Source organism: Panthera leo, chromosome D4, assembly GCF_018350215.1.
Source record: "Panthera leo isolate Ple1 chromosome D4, P.leo_Ple1_pat1.1, whole genome shotgun sequence".
NCBI classification, from domain to species: domain Eukaryota; kingdom Metazoa; phylum Chordata; class Mammalia; order Carnivora; family Felidae; genus Panthera; species Panthera leo.
Genome location: NC_056691.1, coordinates 39,310,164 through 39,332,521, shown reverse-complemented (window position 1 = coordinate 39,332,521; position 22,358 = coordinate 39,310,164). Strand labels below are relative to the sequence as shown.

Genomic DNA, 22,358 nt, shown 5'->3' with positions numbered 1-22,358 from the left:
CTACTTTTGTGTGATTCATGACCCTGGAACAAGGGTGGGGGAGTGCTGGTAACAGCAGCTCACTCTTCTTTAATCAGGGAAGGATTTGTGAAAGAACAGTGGTTTCGAGAGACCTTTGAAGTAATTCCAGCAAGGTTCTAATTGTGGTTGTGGTTTTCCTTTTTCTTTCTTTCTTTTTTTCAATGGGTAGACTTTAGTCTCCCAGGTGCTACTGAGCTGAGTGCATCAGTAGGAACCCCTGAACCTTCATTCTCTGTGCATGGGCCATGGCAAATAAAACCGTAGCCATTGCCCTGTATATTTAGAAAGCTGAGGAAAAATTTTCCTGGGAAATTATTTGGCATCTAAACGTTTCACTTTTGTTTAAACAGACCCAGATTTTATTCAAAGAGTTTTGCTTTTACTGGTCTTTGTTACAAGCATACTTGGGTTTCGTTCTAACCTTTGGTTTCAAAACACTTGAACAAATTCTAGTGTTTAATCATTTATTTGCTTCCTGCTTACGCTGATCGTTTTCCTCTTGATACTTGTTTGCAGGTTACCTGGAGGATAGTTTTGTAAAATCTGGAGTCTTCAATGTATCAGAACTTGTGAGGGTATCCAGAAGTAAGTAAATTGTTTTCTTATTATTTAATTATATGGTATGATTTAACATATTTTATATCTTGAAACTTAAATGCACTATTAAGAAAATGTGAGTGTTAAATCTCCATCTTGCTGATAAAATCATCAGTGAATCTATTTTGTCTGATTTTCCAAAATATTTGCATTTAAATCCTCAAATTTTGGAGTACAAAAGTTATTTGGGGGTTGCTCTGATTGCTGTGTTATTGGTATCCATTTAATTCACTGCTCGCTCTGTGACCATAGATGGTCATTCATATCAAAGGAAGCGTGATTAATTCAATGTGCTCCATTTTGTTATGATAACCCACATAAGTTTCCTGTCGATAAGTGCTTTTTTCATTTTACTAACATTTTGGTGGAGACTTGGAGATGTACAGGATATACACGCTAACATGCAGCGTGGAGAGGGATGCAGAAATTAATTTTGCAGATTGTCGTTTGGATATAGATAGAAAGCATTGTTATCCGAAACAATGTGCAATTGTTTTCACTGGCCACCTCACCTGAGACAGCATTCTTGACAGGCCGGATGAGATTTTTCTCCGGGAAGTTCACCTGGCCAGCTAGTTACCTAGACCAAAGAGTAGTTTACTGACTCAACTTTTTTACTTATTGCTGATGGGTACAGAGGTAGCTCTTAAGGCACGGCTGATTGTTAAAGGAGGGGACTCATTTCTTCTTGCCCTCTTCTCCGATTTAGCTTATTTGTGTAACTTGGAAGGCTGTTCACCTGACATTTTGTTAGAGAGCGTCACAGTTGGGAATGATATCACTCAGATGATGTGGTGGCATTCTGTTCTCGTTTCATTTGTGTTTGCTATTTGGGTCAAATTCCGAGGTCATGGACAAGAATTAGGGTGATCCAAAAAGAACGGAGCTAATCATGGAGGGGAAGTTTAGGTGGTCTTTTAGAGTTATGGTCAGTAAAGTGATCCCCAAGCTAGGAGGTCTTTTGGACCGTAGTTTCTTCAAGAGTTCCAGTTTCTAGAGTGGCCAGTGCAAACAGCATGTATCCCAGGGCGTCATATACGTGAACACTTAAGACCTTAAATAACTTATCCTTTCTGACATATTCTCCAGTAGATGAACATATGCGCCCAAAGACTTCTTTCATGGGTCTGTATACTTAGGGCAGTGTAGACCGAAATCTAATATCCTATATCCCAGCAACTCCAGGGTTCGTTCACTAGACAAGAGGATTCTGATGGTCTGCTTCATTGACCAAGGCAATGAGCCTTGCGTGTTTTTCCCTGATCGATAATGGGGTATGGAAGGCCTCTGACATTTGAAAGTTTTCTGTATTTATTTTTAATTTGGAAAGGAACGTGCCTGACTTACTACCACTCTCGGGCATCATGTAAGGAAGGGGGAATTTGAAAGTGTGTGTGTGGGGGGGTGTTTTCCCTATACTGTTCTTTAGCAGAGAGGCTATACTGCTACATTAGGAGACATTATACCATTATTTGTTTAAATTTGTCCTCTTCCAAGTTTCATGATATATTTTCCTCCTTCTTGTGAGGACAGACCAACCATCTGTTAGAACATATTATTAATTCCTCATTCTAGGTAACATTATGCTAGATGCTACAGAAGGGCAACCACATAGAACCTTTAAATTCCCAGAGTGATATTTTGAAAAAATCTGAATTTGAAACATAAGAGAAGGTGAGAAACATACCTCTCTGTAACAGTTGAAAAGTGAGGTAAACTTAATATACTTCATTCTTTTTACGCTTATACTGTCATCTCTTAGAGGTTTTTAAGGTATCTGTTAGGACACACATTACTGATTTGTAATTCGTGTATTAATTATCTGTATTTTCATTCATTAGTTAATTTATTCAGCAAACATTTATTTTCTACTCGGTATGTAAATAGGTGTCTGTGAAATGCTTGAGAAGTTATTCTCCTAAGTGTTTTAATATATCCACATCATAACCTTATTTACACAATTGAACTTCATTGTTTATGAAATAAGGGTTTGCTAAGTAAGCAGAAACTTCAGCACAACCCTTCTGCTGTAGATCACCAGTTCTGACTTCCCGAGGGTTTACGGTATGTTAATGGCTTCTGTCCTCCAGGGTTTTACTATCATGTGACCCACTAATGTGCGTGTTGACTTTCCTAATGGAGCTGCTCAGTTGTAGGATAGTGATCTTTCTGTTGCACGATATTATCTCCATCTTAAAAGTTGATTTAGGATCAGCTTTTGGAGTGAGAAGAACAACGAGAGAGATGAGGGGTTGGCCTCCAACCCTTAGAATCTGAGGCTCTTCGGCGCTCCTTTTCTAAGAGGATATTGGCAGGCCTCTTAAACATGATTTGCAGCTTTCAAATTGCTTGCAGTTTTCCGGGAGAGGCGCTAACACTGGTCTTTGCGTCTGATGGAAGTTCTTTCCGAGGCTTTTAAACAGGAGTATCAACTTGGGACTTCCCATGCTCATATACTCTCTTTGTTATTACATACATTTGGTGAGAGCTGCTTCAGATTTTGGCCATGTTTGTTATTAATCTACTCGTCTTCTTGCACTCTCCCGTTTAATGTCAGGGTGCACACTAAATTTTTACAATGCTCATGTAGAAATCGTTTTTATTGATGTCTTGATCCTCTCTAACAATCCTTCTGCAACAAAATTTAGAAAAATAAAATTTCCAAAGATTTTTTTTTATTACTATGTTGCTATGAATTTCATCTAGTATGTTTATGGCCAAGCAATCTGTGTTGACTGTTAAGTCAGATGTATGAAATGGAAACTACAGATCTTCGCTCAAATATTGCATAGCTTAATACATTTCAAATACTTTACAAAAGATATAACCTGTAAGTTTCCTGTTAGTAATTCAGTTCTTTGAATTGTATCCAGTACTTGTAGAAGGCTGGACAGATTACTGACTTTCACTGAGTCCCTCAAATGCCTCCTCTGAGCACATACCCTGGTTTCCACTGTCACATAGAACATGATTCTAATAATAAACTTTAAAGCATGTGGTTACTGTGGGATTTTTTACCTTGCGTTTTTTTAACCTCCGGTGTACCTCAGGCCACAACAAACAGTTACATTTCAGCTGCCCAAAGAATTCAAGCCATTAGGCACAGTTACACATTGAATACAAACATTTTCAGTGTAAAATGAGGTTAAAGTGCATTATATAAAGAGTGATTTAGCAGAAGGTATAAACTCCAGAAGTTTGGAGCTGAGATTATCCTGTATATATTGATTTTATTTTTATTATGGGAAGAGAGATGTTCATTGTATATTATTTGATTCATTCTCTGCAATAACACATGTGCCTCCTACTCATACTTTCTTAAAAATATTTTAAGGTTAATCTTGGCCTACCTGATATTGAAATAGAACTCATGGGGCGCCTGGGTGGATCAGTCAGTTGAGTGTCCAACTCTCGGTTTCGGCGCAGGTCATGATCTCACGGTTCATGGGATCGAGGCCCGCTTCGGGCTCCGTGCTGGGAGTGTGGAGCCTGCTTGGGATTTTCTCTCTCTCTCTCTCTCTCTCTCTCTCTCTCTCTGCCCCTCCCCCATTTGTGCACGTGTGTGCTCGCTTTCTCTCTCTCTCTTGCTCAAAATAAGTAGACACTTAAAAAAATACAATTCAGCTAACAGAGAACATATTTAGTGAACACATTAAAATTCTGGGTAAGAAAAATTCCTCGAAAATCTGCATTCCTTTTGGAGTCATATATTCAACTTGAATCAGTTAGGAGAGAGGAAGATTAAGTAGACTGTGTGTTCTTCGAGTGAATCACAAGGGCTCTAGAGTTTTGTTGCCATAGTCGCAGGACACCTTTTCTCTCATTAGAGCTTTTGAAGGCCTGATAGAAATAGGGAAAGAAAGAAACTGTTCTTAAGCACTGTCCTTTGACACCAACCTGCCTGGTCTCACTTTGCATATTATCTCTGCCCCTGACTTTGCTGTTGTGATAACCCCCTGTTGAGAAGACCTCCCCTTAATACCTTACTCATTCTCCAAAGTCCAGTACAAGCTATGGTTTCTCCACAGAGTTCTTGGATCATTCAAGCGTGGATTGGATTCTTCTTCCCATGAAGTCCTATAGAATTTCTTGGTCATGTTTTTCATTGGGCATTTTCATTATAATCTGCATTACGCTGGTATTTCTGGTTTTTTCCTAAGTGTTTTGTTCACCCAGATTGTTGTCCAATCTGTTTTATTAAGGATGGGAACTATCTCAGACTGTCCTGAATCCCTTGCAGCACCTGCCTGTAATGGACACAAGTAACAAGTTGTTGAATGAACAGATTTGCAGCAAATAGGTTCATTTATACCTCTTCATCTGCTTTTGGTGTATTTTGAACTGTTCACTCTTTGCTAACTACTCCAGACTGCCAGGGAGGAGATGTGGGGAAGAAATCATGGAAAGAAGGGAACTCCCATTGTTGAATGCCTGTTATGCACTAGACAGGATGCTGGGCTTTGATCACTCTTTACCTCATTTCATCCTCAAAATAATCATAGGTGCTAGGTTACTATTCTTCTCATTTTACAGTTTGGGAAATTGGAGCATAGAGCTCAGAAGTGGCAGAGGGAGTTCAGAGTCAATGGCTACCTCCCGAGATTCTTCTCCTTCTAATACAACATGCTGCCTCCTGGATTTATTCAAGATGTCCAGAAACCAATTTTTAAAATTGGAACAGATGTCATCCATTGTATCAAAACCAATACTTATATATAAACATCTCAGTTCCAAATGTATCAGTGAACTCAAAAAGATTTCCTTTTTTTTTTTTCAGAGAAAGAGAGTGTGAGCATATGCATGGGGGAGGGGCAGACGGAGAGGGAGAGAGAATCCCAAGCAGGCTCTGCACTGTCAGCATAGAGCCCAATGTGGGGCTCGATCTCATGACCTGAGCCAAAATCAAAAGTTGGATGTTTAAACGATTAAGATTCCTTGATTTACAAAATAATACCTTAAAGTGTAAAACTCCACGAGTACATTTTAAGTGATTTTTATAAATTTGGGCATAAAAACTTAAAAAACAAAACATAAATATTGAGTAAAAGCCACACTTAACTATTCATACATGAAACCTCAATGTGTATTTTGGGAGGAAAAAACTTGGCTTTTATGTTCATATGTGTCAATGTTACTCATATACCTGCCCTAATACAAGAGTTAGTTATATCAAATAATGATTAATATGATTTCTAATGCATTCTAACATGAATGTTAATATTCTGATTTGATTTATTGAACAAATGATTTGGTTTTTGAGAACCAACTATATACAAAACACCTTGCTTGGTCTTGAGCAATAGGAAACATGTCGTTTCCTCTGACGCATCTACAGACTAGTGTGGTGACAACTGTTACAAAGGGGTGAGGGAAGAAGGCTGGGGACTGGGAAGAGGGGAAGTGGTAACCAATGATTATAGTCTGAGTGCCTCAAACTTGAACAGTGTCCAAGCTTGAACACTGGCATCAAGAGGAAGTCTTCAAGTTATACCTGGTGGATGGCTGAGGTTCGAGTCTCAGGGTAAAGAAAGTTTGCCCAGGGGCATGGCAAGTATTAGATTATTACATTCAAATAGAGATGGCAAGTGTAAATGTCATTCTTGATGTTTCTTTTTGTTTTATTCCTCAGCGCCCATAACCCAGGGAACTGGAGTCAACTTCCCAATTGGAGAAATCCCGAGCCAACCATACTATCATGACATGAACTCGGGGGTCAATCTTCAGAGGTCACTGTCTTCTCCACCAAGCAGGTAACTGAAGGAAGAACTGTGCTTATTCTCGGTCTATGTGCAGATTGGTAGACGGGTGTGCAGATAGGAAGGTAGATAGATATGCAGATGGGTAGGTAGGTAAAGATAGAGGGGAAAGAAAGCCAAGAAAGAGTTCAAGACTTTTTGCTGATTTTACATATATTTTTCATCTTAGATGATTAAATTTATTTTGATATTTGAAAATTAAATGTAATTGTTGTTCAAGGCATTTAAAAAAATCTTTTGGGTGGGACAAAGCAACTCTGAAGCTATATGAATGATTTTTCCAGAGCATTACATACACCAGTGATCAAATATAAGCACATACATGAATTCCAGAGCAAAACATTTCATTGTATGATATCCACTTTTTAAGAATAAGGGAATACGGGTGATTATTTTCCTAAGCTGTTCTAATGAAAGTTAGTTGCATTTGAATTAATTATGGGGCTATGCCCATTTATGTGTTTATTAACTGAGTTCAATTTTATATCACTTATGGTCAAACTGTATTTTCATATAGTTTGCATAGCAAGGCAATTTGGTTTATTATCACTAAAATTGTGACATAGTTGGGTCTTAAAAATGCTTTAGTTTTTCTACAATTGAGTGTGACTAGTACTTTCTTATTTGGTCTGATTCGGTCTTATTTGGTCTGATGGGTCAGCCATTTGGTTTTCGATATTATGCCATTCACAATAAAAACGGTTTCGAAAACATTTCTTCGTTATTTCCTTATGAAAATCTTTTCTGTCTCACTCTCAGTCTCTCTTGTGTATTCACTGCTGATTCACAGCTGAGAGAATTAGCTTTATGGAGAGCTTGAAAACATGTGCATCCTAACTTTGGATACCATAGAAATAAACTAAAGAACAATTATTAACTCTCACCGTGGTTTTGCATGGATAGAAATCGCCATCTTTACATCATGTTCATACTCTGGGAACCATGAGTCCAATATTAATCACAAGTACATTGGTGAATACACACAGAGGTACGTGTGCTTCTAGGATTTGGAAACAGTGCAGTGAAAACGGGACCGTCTTGGAAGTCAGAAGTCCTTACTTTGTATCAGGCTGCTTCCACTAACATGCCCTGGGAAATTCACGGAATTTCTCCAAATTTGTCTCCCCACTTGCAAGAAAAAGGAGGACCGATTTATGTATGGGAGTCTGCATAATGTGACATTATGTTTATTAGCACTGCATAGTTAATTCAGAAGATACGTTTTTTTAGTTTTTTACCTACAGAGATGTGAATAAGGGTTCTTTTTTTTCTTAATTGAAGGAAACACATCCATTTTCATAGTCCTTATGACTGTTTAACAGGGCATTGGTGGGAATATATGAAAACAGTATATCATGCCAAATGGGCTGTGCCATGAAATAGCTTTTTAAGCTCTACCCTAAATATTTACTTTACTATTTTTAAAAAAACTTTTAAAGCGTTCTTAGTTTGTTTTTTAATGTTTACTTACTTTTGAGAGAGACAGAGATAGAGTGTGAGCGGGAAAGAGGCAGGGAGAGAGGGAGACACAGAATCCGAAGCAGGCTTCCAGGTTCTGAGCTGTCAGCACAAAGCCCGATGTGGGACTCGAACTCACAAACCCTGAGATCACAGCCTGAGCTGAAGTCGGATGCTCAACTGACTGAGCCACCCCGGTGCCCATATATTTACTTTTCTTAATAATTGGGATGAACCATGTTTTCTTTATTAAAATATATCATTTTAGAAGTATATCATTTGGTTTGAATTTGGCAATGGCCTGTATTTCATGGTTGATCGTAAGAATAAAAGATCACATGGGGCACCTGGGTGGCTTAGTAGGTTAGGCGACTGACTCTTGATTTTGGCTCAGGTCACGATCTCACAGTTCATGAGTTCTAGCCCTGCATCATGCTCTTTGCTGACAGTGTGGAACCTGCTTGGGATTCTCTCTCTGCCCCTCCACTGGTCACATGCTCTTTCTCAAAATATATAAACTTAACAAAAAATAAAGGATCTCTAACCTACTTTTTAGAAAAATATAAAGAATATATAAAATAATTTATAATCAATAAAGTATAACAGAATTTTTAAATATTATTAATTATAGGATTGCTGATAATAATTACTATTCAATAAGTATCTTCTAAATGTCAGCCACTTAACTAAGAGATTTCCATTTAATAACTCATTTAAGCCTCTCAACCACTCCCCTTTGAACTAGGTTTTATTGTTTCCATTTTATAAATGATTAAATGAGTTTAGAAAGGTTAAGGAGCTTACTACTAAGAAGTAGTGAGTGGTCTAGTCAAGATTTGGTACGAGGCTGGTTCCACTCCAAAGTTCATGTTCCACTTTAGTCAATTGCCTTATCTTTGAATTAATATGAAAAGATTACATTGTTAATGGCAAGTGCTATGCTAATGAATATTATTAATATTGATAATAATGATGAGTCAGGTAAGTCTTAAGAGTTTGAGAATTAGTACACACATCACATCAAGAATTCACTTTTTAGTACTGAAATTTCTTTGGAAATCTACTTCAAGAGGTAAATATAATAAACATCCTACCTGTTAGGCAGGTACAGTTATAATATGGCGTAATAAATGATATATATAACAAGAAATACTTGCTATGCCTATAGAAGTCTTGAATACACTCTATTATTTCAGAAATGATTCTGAGAGACTATTACTTTGGTTTATGTAAACTTTCACAGTAAAAATCTTCTCAAATCATATAGTCACATGCTACACGCTGTCTTAGCCCACTAATGTAACTATTATCATATTTTAACAGCAAAAGACCCAAAACTATATCTATAGATGAAAATATGGAACCAAGTCCTACAGGAGACTTCTATCCCTCTCCGAATTCACCAGCTGCTGGAAGTCGTACATGGCATGAAAGAGATCAAGGTGAGCGATAAGGAGGTTCCTCTAGAGACTTTCGAGTACGATGCCAGCTGGCTTCAAAAGTTCCATTTAGTCAAAATTTCATAATTGAATCGATATGGATTATATTTTCTTCATAAAATGATGGCAGTGAAATTATTTTTAGATAATGTACTAGTCACATGTCATCAAAGTTACAAAAGTCCCTTATTTTCCATGTCTATTGGACTTTTTCTCCTGGACGGAATGATCTTTTAGAACCTCCAATTATGGATGTCTGTCTGCATTCGTGGGTTGGATTGCAGCAAGACTACAAGCTCTGATTCAATGAGATCAGATTGCTACTCTGTGTGGGGTATTTCAGGGAGTAGCCACACTTTGGGCGGTTTACAGGTGCCAGTTACTGACAATTCCCATTTCAAGGAAGCCATAATTCCATTTGGGAAGTGGGTGCAGCGTAAACAATGAATACAAGTGTAATGTAAGGAACTTTGTGTCTGAGTCAATCTAATTGTTCTTTCTAGATGAAACTATGACCCAGTTGTAGGGCAGCTTTGAAGAAAAGTAGAATTTTATAGACGTCATTTGGCTCTCTAAATGGAGACTTAGCTCTTTTTCATTCTTAAAGTCTATCGAATTAAATATATTTCATTAGACATCCTCATGCCTTTTGGCTACAATGAGAGGAAGAGTATTAAACATAGAAATTAAAAAATTAGCTAACTCCAGTGTCTTGTTGGTATGTGTGTGTGTAAATATGATTTACATCAGCAGCATAAAAAATAGTTGAAAATTTATCTTTTACATCAGATATTACATTTTATTAAAAGTGTAAAAGAAAAAAAAATCTCTTTACCAATGGCTTTTAGCCCATGACTTGAGTGTCTATATCTCAGGTTGGGGGACTGTGTACTGGGTTACCTCAGGAGACAAATGACTCTGAAGCATAGCAGTTAAAGTCAAAGTCAGCTCCTTATTCAGGAGCTGCTGAATATTATTTATGGACGTTTGCTATAAATAGACGTTGCTATATAGACGTTGCTTATTTGCTGCTCCCCATTTTCATACCACGCGCCATAGGGTTTAAAGAATAATGAAACAACTTCATGGAGGAATTGGACTTTGAGTCAGGTGGGTCTCCTTTAGCATGTTGAGATTGTTAACTGGTAAAGAAGGGGCAAGGCAGGCAGAGGGAAAGGTAGAGCCAAGCACTGCGCAAGAGTGAGTTTCAGAATGGCCACGTTGTACTGTGTGGCGGGACACTGCGTGGGTAAGGAAATAAGGAGAGGTGATGGGCTGTTTTAAAGAAGGATCTGAAAATCAGCTGGAGAGTTTTGGCTCTGAGATGACCTCCCCCTCTTCCAAACCTATTCTTCAGACAGCAGACAGGGTCTTTATAAAACTTAATACCATCATATTACTGCCCGGCTTAAATCCTTCAGCAACTTTCCAGTCCTCTTAGGAGAAAATCCAAATTCTCTTGTATGATGGACAAGCCCTGTTCCTTGTCTGGCCTCAGACCGCCACCCTGGCCTCAGCAGGAGCTGGCTGCTGTTTCTTCTTGCACTTTACTTGCTGCTTTGTAATACTGGGGAAGGCAAAACCTAAGAGCTTCATCTAAGCCATGCCCTCTGGAATTCTCCTCTTCGAACTCTCCATCTGGCACAGTTTTTGGCATCTTTCAAGTCCCAGCCTAAATTGAGGAAGTTCCATCTAAATTAGATCTTGCTATTTTTCTCTCCTGACACCCCATAGTGTCCTTTCATTGTTCTCGTAATAGATAGTTACGTGCTCATTTATGGGATTCATTGTGTAAATCTGTCTGCGCTGTGAGGGCAGGGACCTTATCTATTTTGGCTATTATGTAACCAGCACCTTGGTGCATAGTAGGGGCACAAAAGATATTTGTTGGATAAATGAAACACTGATAGAGCATAAGTCTCATTAGTGAAAGCAAGAAATAGTATTTCCGGGACTTTCACCAGATTTGCAGAAGTAAGAATAAAAAAACAAAACCCTCAACCCTTTATATATTATTGCTTGTTTAACTGGGCATTGTCAGTTTCTTCTAAACAAAGCCATATTTTCCCCTTCCGAAAATTATTCTGGAAAAGATTCTAATGGTAATAATAATAACACTGTGAATGTGTGGGAATGGATGTGTTGTTCAGAAGTGTAGGTGTTCTTTATTATAGAGAGTGTCACTTTTTAAAAATTGATTCCTCTTTCAGCCTATTGAATAAAGCCAATCTCAAATCATATTATAAAACATTTTTGAAAAGTAGAAGGGAAACTGTCATTCTTTCTCTTTGTAAAATCATTGCATTGTCTTGGTGATTTTCTTTTGTCAAGATGACTAGAATTACTGGAGAAGTCTGGAAGGGCATATTATATTAAGAGTAAGGAAGAATGATCCATTCTCAAGTGTACTTACAAAAAAAAAAAAAAAAAAACTCTTGTCACTTTAATTCTGAAGACCCAGAAGACTTTGTAATGTGCACAATAAGCCATTGTGGGAAGAAGACTTGAACTACAATAAAAAAAAAAAATGAGGGCAGTACAGTACTATCTTTTTAAATTTGCTAAGCCAGATGCAGTCCTTTTGTTCTTAGAAAATTGCTTTTTTAAAATTTGCAAAATAAAATGCCCCATGGTTGTTCTTGTCCGTCTTCCACTATTCTTCAGACACACTTGCCCATCATGAAGGGACTATTCTAAAGGGCGTACCGAGCACCACTCGATATGTGTAATGGCTTTAGTCCATGTCTTACACTTGTTTCTCCCACAAAGCCCTGCGCTGATTGGTAATCAATAACTACGTCTTGGTTGATTGAAATATGCTTGTGTTTATAATTGGCAGAAATGTTTAAAATTTACCATCAGTTATTTCCCAAGCACGCCTGATTCTGTTAGTGTTCACTTTGTATATTAAAAGCCTGCCAGAGCCCTTAGCAACACTAATTTTTGAAACATAAGAATTAAAGGTAACAAAATTAGGGACAATACGTGGCCTTCTACCTTCCCTTATAATCTGAACACCAACCTAAACGACCATTGAGATTTATTCCATGTAGGCAAAAATATAGGATATAAGATCACTAAAGTAATACTGTATACTCGGTGTATTTTAAGAAGAAATCAGGCAAATTTGCAGTGAAAAAAATCTAGGTTTATGTAATAATTAATATTTATGTGCTTCCTAATAATTTAATGAAAAAAGTATTTTTATTTTAGGGTATTATAAGCATAATTACTCATATTTGTATGTCTTTTCTTTTTTCACAATGCGGGAAAGTTACAGTGTCCTAGTCATAAAAGAATTGTAATTTTTAATTTTGCAGAATAGAGACATGAACATTTAAAAACTAAGCACTATGTAATAGTGTCAGACAGTTGGTAGGAATCTATATAATTTGCTTAAATTTCCCCTGATCTATAGTGAGGGAAACTAAACTAAATTTATCAGTATCTACATTATGTAATACTTATATTTTTACCTTGTGTTCTTTTACATGTTGGGAAGGGAAGGAAAAAAGAAAACTGGCCATTAACAAAGAGCCAGACAGCCGCTGTTACATTTCTCTCCTAGATTCTAAAGCATCCTTTCTTGCTAATCTCTTCTATGAATTTCCCAGCCTTAAACTTCCTGACTGTTCCAACGCACTTGAAAACTTGGGTTTTTTGTATATGATGTTCCATCATTTTCAGTTTTGGTGGTTAAATTAATAGAACCAGATTAGCTTATTGATGTGCATGCTGACAACTTCTTTTATTCCAATAGCTCACAAAAAATACCATATGAGATCTTGTGTGCCTTAATTTTTTTCCACCTGAGCCATTTCAGAGACTCAATTCCTACTTGATGTACTTTTCTTGAAATCATTAGAGTACTTTTTATAACTTCTAATAAAAGAGGAAAAAAAAAAGAAATAGGTCTTGTGTTTTCTTCTAATAAATTACTTTCATGGGGCTAAGTCTTGTCATATGATAATGCCTGGGAATTTTTTAATAACTTTTTTTGATGTTTATTTATTCATTTTTATGAGAGAGACAGAGCATGAGCGGGGGAGGGGCAGAGAGAGAGAGGGAGACACAGGATCCAAAGCAGGCTCCAGGCTCTGAGCTGTCAGCACAGAGCCCTATGCAGGGATTGAACTCGTGCACCACGAGATCATGACCCGAGTTGAAGTCGGGCGCTTAACGGACTGAGCCACCCAGGCTCCCCAATACCTAGGAATTGAACAGACTGACAAATGGTATGCTTGGATATTTGAAACAATGCTTTATCAGTCACATTCTGTCATTGTCATTCTAATACTTACAGATTCATCTAAGTCTGCATATAAGGCTCCTAAAACACTATTTAATAGACATTTATGACACAGCAAATATATTTGTTATATACAGCTGGGCTTTCTAAATGGAAAACTAAGCAGCTTCTCAGTCTGATGAGTATTTAAACAACTTAGTTTTATAAATTGTAAATTCCAAAAAACCTTTTCATGCAGTAAAATTTTACTAATTCCAACACATTTAGGATTTTAGGTAATTGGACTCAATTAACATTTATCAAATGCCTATTATTATTATTTGCCAGGAAGTTTTCTAGGCATTGGGCACATAAATATGAATAAATTAAATTTCCAGCCCTTGACCTGCTGAGCAGAAAAATAATATTTTGCTATTTATGAAGAAAGGTTCTTCACAGAGAATAAATCATGTAAACCAGACTATGAGGGGACTGTCTGTGCCTCAGAACTAGTTTACTTTTAAGCAGTATGGGACGTAAATCTTTACACAAAAATCAATGAATTGGTATGTTACCCGAAACTAGCACTACTTAGCAGTATATTGGGAGGTTATTAGAATTTTAAGGGTAGTTTAAAAATGTATACTGGACTCTCAAATAGGTAGTATTCAGGCATCATGTTCTGGTTGCTCTAAGTACTAGAAAATAACACTAACTTTAAAAATTTACAGTTCAATCACATAAATAAGTCTCTTCAGTTAGTCTTTTGAAGTTTTCATATATTTCCTAGCCCTAGAGATATTTTGTAATAATTTTTCAACTGTTTCATTGGTAGTATAGTTTTAAATCTTGTGCTAAATGTCAGGTTCCGCTTCGTAGGGTTGTACGAGAATGTAGTATTAAATATCCAATGAATTGAACCAAAAGTCTCCAGGGAACGCTGGGGCTGCAGAATAATAATGCCAACCTAACATCATGAGTTCAGTCAGTCATAGAAAATATAATGATAGAACCAGAATAAGAGAACAGTATTTCTTGGTCTGAGTTGAAGGAATGTTAATAGGCACACTAGATACAAGAGCATTCAACTGAGTTTGGAAAACTCCATTGTAACAAAAATGTAACCTTTTTTTTTCATTCATGAATCAATTTGTAGAATGTTTAATATACTGCCATGTGCTATCAATGTGGCTATCCTTGAGTGGATATTGACCGTGTTTAAGTTTGTGAGGTCAGAACATCTTTTTTTTTTCCCACTCAAGAATCTACAGAGAGGTTTAATCCTAGGTTCAAATTTTGGAAAACAGTGCTTTAACCTTAACTACAGTCCAACAAATGATACAATCTCAAGATTTCTGTAGAAGAAATAAAAGGAAATATTTCTATAGAAATATGGGAGCTGCATAAATGAGCAGCTTTTACAAACAGTTGAATAACTACTGTCTGGGGGTCATTAACATTAAAGAAGTCCTAGAAGAAGGCAAGGCAAATGCTTAGTAATCTTCCTGGAAGGATTTTTAAGCTCCCTTTGGGAACCAGATAGAACACCAACAATTCCTTACATTCTTAAGGTTTATATCACAAGGATTTAATATCAAGTGCTCAAATATCAAATTTTGAGCTGGACAAAATCTGACATATAAGTGCTTTTGATAAGTACATGTCAAGAAGTGGTTTGAATGTAATGTGCAAGCACAATTTTTAAGGTTTTTTGTTTGTTTGTTTGTTTAGCTGATTATTGAAAATATCGAAAGTGAATGATTTGCAGCTCTTGCCAAACTTTCTGTGAACCTCTCCATGTATCATGATGCCATTGGAGAGCAAACTCCACACTCCGGGGATTCCTTTGTCCTGCTATATTTCTTTCTCCTTCAGCTACACTGCTATAGTTGAAAAATCACAACGTGAGCATCTTTCGAACAGAAAGAAAAACAATAAATCGTAGGTGAAAGCTTTCATCAGCAGCTTCTAACCAGAGGAGTATTTTGGACGGGGCAAACCTGGGGACTTGTTAGAAAGACCAATACTACTTAATAGGGGAAAGTTATATTCAGTGCTCTGGAGACTTCATGACTTGAAAATATAGCATTTTTTTTCAGACAAACGACATTGGATAATTAGTTTGGAAAAATAACAGCTTGCGATTTAATGCTGGGTCTCTGGAATGATGGAGCACAGCTTAAAATAGGAAAGTGGAAAACCCATGAGAGATGGTGCGCTCAGTGCGATGGTACGCCTTGCAAAGTTTCTTGGAGTGATAAAAGGTTTTAATTCAAATCCTTTTACACATTGATGTCATGTTTAAGTTTATTTTAAAGTAGTTTAGAAAGCCAGTTCCTTTTGAGTTATTATACTATGAATATCATATACAGTAAGAGATTGATTTTTCAGGGACAGAACACGGATTATTAGAACCCTAAGCAAGATGTAGTTCAAGCGCCTTCTTTTTCAGCTAAGCAATCTGAGGATCAGTGAGGGGCTGTCTTATCCCAAGTGTCTGGATAATGAAGAGCAGAGCCTAGGTCTTCTTTTTTAAAGGCTGGTTTTTTTTTCCCCTCTGTCATCCCACAACCCATCTAGAGAATAAATATGTAAACTTAACCTATTTAGGGAGAAATGGAGAAATAGGAGAATTTGAAAGTATTCAACATTGTCTTGGCAGATGGACAGTTTTTCACGGAAGAGTCTGTTAAATCTTGTAGAACAAAATGGGGGAGTGGAGGTGAATTTATGAGTTTTCAGGGTTCTGGAAGAATTGTCAAAACAAAGTATTGAGATAGTAAAATGTATTTCTGATTTTTTTTTTTAAAAACCTATCTCTTAATATTAGTGTCATGATTAAAAGTTTTTGAACTAAAAAAAACAAACAAGATATGCATGCTTGTGATAGATAAATGTGGAGAAGAGACTTGGATTGAATGTTGAAACATGATGTTTTAAAAGCTTTTTTGTTTGGGAAAACATGAAAGTAGACAGCTTCATAAGGTGAACGTCCATGTACCCAGCTTTAAACTGTTAACCAACATTGCCAATCTTGTTGTTGCATTTACTAACTCTCTGTTTTTTGAAGTTTTCTTAAAATTAAAGCCCAGACATTGTCATTTTACTTATAAATACGTCTAAGTGTTTTTATTTTTATTTTTAACACAACCCCAATACTAGCATCGATTTAACAAACGTAATAATAATTGCTTAATACCACCTAATATGTATTCCATGTTTAAATTCCCCGGAATATTTCATAGGCTGTTTTGTTTAAATGGGGACCCAAAACGGTCCATTTAATGTGCTTGTATTTTCAGCCTCTTTTTAACCTATAATAGTTATATTGACTGTTTTTCTGTATTAACGATTTTTTTTCTAACTCCTTTTTCTATGTCATCTATTTGCTGAAGGAACCACAGAAACGTAATTTTGTGTTCAATAAATACATGTAAATGAGGAAAACCAGATCTTCCTGCCCTTTGTGGCTACTGTTTACTGAGCACTTACTACCTTCGAGGACTGGGCCAAGACTTTACATGTATTTTGCTTTTCAACGCTAGTAAAAGAAAAACCATTTTACAGATCATTTAAACTAATCACTACATTGATTAAGAAAGTTGACATCAATCACACAGATGATAAGTAGCAGAAGTAAAATGGGAACCCTTGTTCATTTTGCTGCAGAACCCATACTACATAACTACTGTCCAAACAAGTCATCGTGATGTGCTTTGCAAACTAGTTATAAAACCTCTATGACGTTTTTGTTTTGTTTTGTTTTTTTCCCCTAATACATGGAACTTAAACACAGATAAATGCACGTAATGTAAGAAGGGTGTGTAGACTGTAGGGTTTCATGAATACAGTCCTTGGACTGGTCATGTTAAGATCTCATTTATATTTAATACTAAGACGTTGTTAATAAATAATCCTAAAGTCTTGGGGCGCCTGGCTGGCTCAATTGGTAAAACACATGACTCACTCTTGGGGTCTTGAGTTCAAGCCCCACGTTGGGCCTAGAGCTTAGTTAAAAAAAAAATGTAATTAAAAGGGGCACCTGGGTGGCTCGGTCGGTTGAGCGTCCAACTTCGGCTCCGGTCATGATCTCACAGTTCGTGAGTTCGAGCCCCGCGTCGGGCTCTGTGCTGACAGCTCGGAGCCTGGAGCCTGCTTCACATTCTGTGTCTCCGGCTCTCTCTGCACCTCCTCCCACTCGCACTCGGTCTCTCAAAAATGAATAAATGTTAAAAAAAAATTTAAAAACCCATAATTAATAAAAAATAATCCTGAAGTCTAGAATGTCTTATATCCATATGTGCATATTTTAGTTCTGTTTCAATTTTTTGCCTTATGCTTAGAGCACTATCATGGTGATCAGGAAACCACGTACTGGTGTGGGCTTAGACAAATCCCTTAATTTCAGAAAGATTTAGAGTTTTCATCTGTAAAATAACAGGGTTGAATACTAAGGTCCCTTCTTGTCCAAAATTCTAGATTTTAAATTAATTGAACTCAAAGAATTTTTAGATCTGCACTACTTGAGTTTTTAAGCTTTCATTAACATGGATCTTTTTGAAAATTCAGAAAGTTTTCCGTTTCCTAAATTATTTTTTAGATGTTTATTTTAAATACTGTCTTTGAATAACACAATAATTGGGCTGTTTATGTGCTCGCAGGCACCATATGTTTTGCCTTATAGCTGAGGAATGTGCAGTTCTTACAAATACATGTCCTGTCCTGCACCATCCTGGTACAACAAATGATTGATAGAGATTGAGTTATTATAACAGAACCTTGTTATGGGATCAGTGTCTCCTACTTTGAAAATAAATGACTCAGCCAGACGGCAACATTTATTTTCTCTAAATGACTAGGGATGTAGCAATAGGAGACCATTATCCTGTGACAATATTCTGTTTCATTGACATTATCTCACAAATGTAATTGGTCCATTACTAAATAGAGGTTTTGTTACTGATCAATTTCACGTGATTTCTAAAACCATTAGGATAATAAATATGCCATCATAGTAATTTCATTGACAGAAGGTTCTTTTTTTCTTCATTTACATTTGTTAGAGGAAAAATATAGATTTAGGTTGAACTTAAACACTACAATTTATACCAGTTTTGGCTACTTTTCCATTAAGAGAAATAGAATATTGTGCAGAGTAATCATATTTGCATTGAGCGGCTGAACTAACGACCTTAACATTTTCGTGATTTTTTTCCTCTACCACACTAAACCACATCAAATCATAATTGTTCCTAAGCAATTAGTTTACTACCTCATTTTAATGATTTTATTTGAAATAAGTTCCAGATCATTTCTAGGACTTTCCTGTAAATCCACTAAAGTAACACATCAGTTAAATCAACCCTAACCATTACCAGCATGGATAATAACAGCATTAGTAACAACAGAAACCTTGAGATGTCTTGGAGCATAAATGTTTCTAAATGCATGGCTTTTCCCCAAATGTTCTCCTCTAAAATCTCATCTGTAATCTTGTTAAATTAGAACTCTTCCAGTATCTTTCTGACTTTTACAGCTAAGGTTACGGTATTGATTTTATTTTATAGTCCATGGCTCTCAGATGCTTAACACTAATAAGCCTCTATAGCCAAGAGGTTTTCCCCAGAGGCATGGTGAATAGCAGCTATTTACCTATGCCAATATTTAATAAGGGACTAAAATATACTCCAAATCCTGCATAATTGTGTGGTGTTTTTCCTCCTTGCAAGCAAGGTTTTCTGACATTACTCAAGACACTTTACCATTGTCTGTCTGTTAAAATGAAATTGCTTAATGGACAAAAGCATTTTGAAGTATTTTTTAAAAGTAGTTTTCATTTATTCAGCATTCATTTAGCACTCTTCTTCATTATTCAAAGGGTTGTTGTCGTTTTTTTTTGTTGTTTTTTTTTTTGTTTTTTTTTTAATGTCTCAGGAAGATGTTTGTGAGCTGCAAAGTGGTTTGAGCTTTAACTTTGTATTGGGTGTAGGTGTACCTGGAGACTTTTTTTTTTTTTTTTTTATAATAGAGATGTGATAGAGACTTGTAGTAACATGCTGCTTAACGTACTGGGATTGAAGTATACAATGGAGAGACTTAAACGATCACGAATGCTTTAAATTGCTGAAGAATACAGTAATATGCACAAGTGTAGTTAAGATTAAACAGCTCAATGATTAAAGTAAGAATTTTCATTTATTTCACATGAAGGCTACCATATTTTCTTTTTTAAAAAAAGAACTGATTTCATTTTTAAAAAAAGATTGAAAATTTTAATTGAAGATGATATCTTATCTCCTCTTAATGTAGCTTGCCGTTTTCCAGAGTTATTTTAGAGTGTGATAAATGTAAATATATATATGGAGATACTTTCTTAACATGGCAGCTAATTATTTTTTTGAATCATCTGGCATCATCATGAAACTACTGTAGTGGGATTAAGTCCATATGTCTTGTCATAACATTCCGAGCTTTTTGTTAACTTGTAGTGTGTGGGAAGGACTTATTCACATTTGCCACACAATCATAAAATTTTACATCTAGAAGAGTCTTTGGAAACAGATATTCAGATATTCTCTTCACTTGTACTCTCAAAAATACATTGTTTTGCCTTTAGCCAGCTAAATTGCAAATGTTACATTTAGGCATCTCATATTTTATATATTTTTTGTAACCTCCAGTACTGAAGACCCGTGAGGCATGTCCTTACGTTATAATACTCCGTGGAGCCACAGGCAGTATTCCACCCCCCCCCAAAATATATATTTTCCTTTTTTTTTTTATAGTAACAGTAAAAATTACTTGTGGGAGTTTTGGGAAAACAAACTGTCAAATATAAATAAGAAAATATAAATCACCTATAATCCTATCACATAGATTTTTATAATATAATGGCATTTTACCATGTCATTCAATTTCCGCTCTACAAAGGCTGCATAATATACCAGTTCCCCCTCGCTTATACTATAAATTTATAAATGTCTACTTTGCTTATGGAGGGGTAAGTAGTTTGCAAGCAAAAGCAATGAATGTAATAAATAAACGTAATGAAGATACAGCGAACATCACCGTATGGAGATATTTGTGCTTCAATCTGATTATTTTGTTCCAATCTAGTCATATTTGCTGTCCCCGAATCTAGCATACTGTCCATCTGGCATCATGTCACCAAGTAGATCGTCCGTGAAATTTTGTTAAAGGAATGAATACCTTCCTACTATAGAATTACTGAGTTAAACATTGTCCACCTTTAAGACTTTTGGTAAATATTGGTACAGAATCCAGGAAGGTCTTCCTACTAGCGGTTCCTGAGCGGTTGGTTTAACTCCACTGTCACATTCATAATATTGAAATGTAGCACATGGCTCCATCCGCCATTTTGAAATCTGTCATCTGAAATAGATTTAAAGAACGGTGTCTCCATGGCCTTAGGACGCCGCCCATGCAGGTCATTTGCATTTCATTTAAACCATTGGGTTTACTTTTTCCACAATAAAATGTGATGTCATATAGCTCCATTTTACTGTGGAAAAAAAATGGGGAAATGGAGACTGTACCTCAGGGATTATATAAAGCTTTCAAGTAAAGGTATAGCCCACTGTGCTCTGCCTCCCTTCTTCAGCCTTCAGGACACACTCCCTCAGGGCACCTCCCAGCCATCACTCCTTTATCTGTAGGTAAAACTTGTTAAGGCAAAATTCCCAGGGGTTCTCCACAGGGAAACAATAGAAATTAATACATCAGAGCTTTGGGCTGGAATCTCCTAGGCTTGATAATTGCAGTATTTTACATAATGTTTATACAGTTATAAATAACCTCTAAACTTTCCTCCCCTCTTCCTGATGTACCCCAAGGCAAAAACAGAGGAAGAGAATCCTTGGTCTCTATGAGCGTTCAGTTGGCAGAGTCCAGTTCCTTGCCTTCTTCTCGTCCTCTGGGCACGGGGCCCAAGCTGTTTGCTTCTCTCTGGACTGACTCTGGATTTATGGCCTGATATAAAAGTATCAGATTTCTAGCTCCTGACCTACAGTGTGGTCCCCACACACTGGATTTGGTAGCCTCTCATCTATTACAAACAGCATTTTTATTTTATGCAGGTAGCTCGTTCCTTTTTCATGGTGGCTTCCAGCTGCCACCCTAGCATTTTAATGGACAGCAGAAATTCCCCTGTTTGGCTGAAGTTCGTTTTCCACCCTCAGTGGCTTGTGTCGCTTGATAGAATTTCAGCAGAGTAATGGATGTGTTCACCACCTTTGCTTCATTCAACAGTGAATTTGGTCTCTGTCTCTGAGGAGATTTTCTATGTACAAAAATTTTATTCTTTGTAAATTTATAAAACTCTCGAAGAAAAAAAATCGATGAACGTCTAAAGCCTGTAGAAGATAAAGAAACCTAGAAAACTCTAAGAGGTATTACCTTGTAAGACTTGCCAATATAAGATAAGCTTAGCAAATCTTAGAGACTATATGAGCTAAGTGTTACCACATACGCACATTCCTTCTTTGGTCTCTGTCATGCTCATCCTAAAGGGTCAAGGTTAACAGAAGTCTCCCTCTTATTGTTTTTCATTGCTCCTGAGTTTTCTTCTGCAAAAGAAAAAAAAAAATCCTGTAACATCTGTTCGGCATCTTGATAATGTAAAAAATAAAGAAGGCATTTTTAACAACGATGATGGTTTTTTAAGCACTTCATAATAAAACATACCTTAACCTTAAATACTGGAAAACAACAGAAGCCAGCAAATGATGACTTGTAGGTAGACAGCTGGGTTAGACTTGTTTACAAGCATAGTATATAAATGAGGAAGACAATTTAGGAATATGGGCAAGGATTGGACTGTTAAAATATTTTGAGACAATT

At 36.6% G+C, this 22,358-nt stretch overlaps 1 protein-coding gene across 5 annotated transcripts in view; it reads left to right on the top strand.

The window, feature by feature from the left end:
• Positions 1-22,358, top strand: part of NFIB (nuclear factor I B) — a 235,178-nt gene that overhangs the window by 166,441 nt on the left and 46,379 nt on the right. For all 5 annotated transcript variants that reach the window (XM_042911994.1, XM_042911995.1, XM_042911997.1 and 2 more), the window contains exons 4-6: positions 538-606; positions 6,248-6,368; positions 9,156-9,274. In XM_042911994.1, coding sequence (XP_042767928.1) covers positions 538-606; positions 6,248-6,368; positions 9,156-9,274 — 309 coding nt within the window. The remainder of the gene's footprint in view (positions 1-537; positions 607-6,247; positions 6,369-9,155; positions 9,275-22,358) is intronic.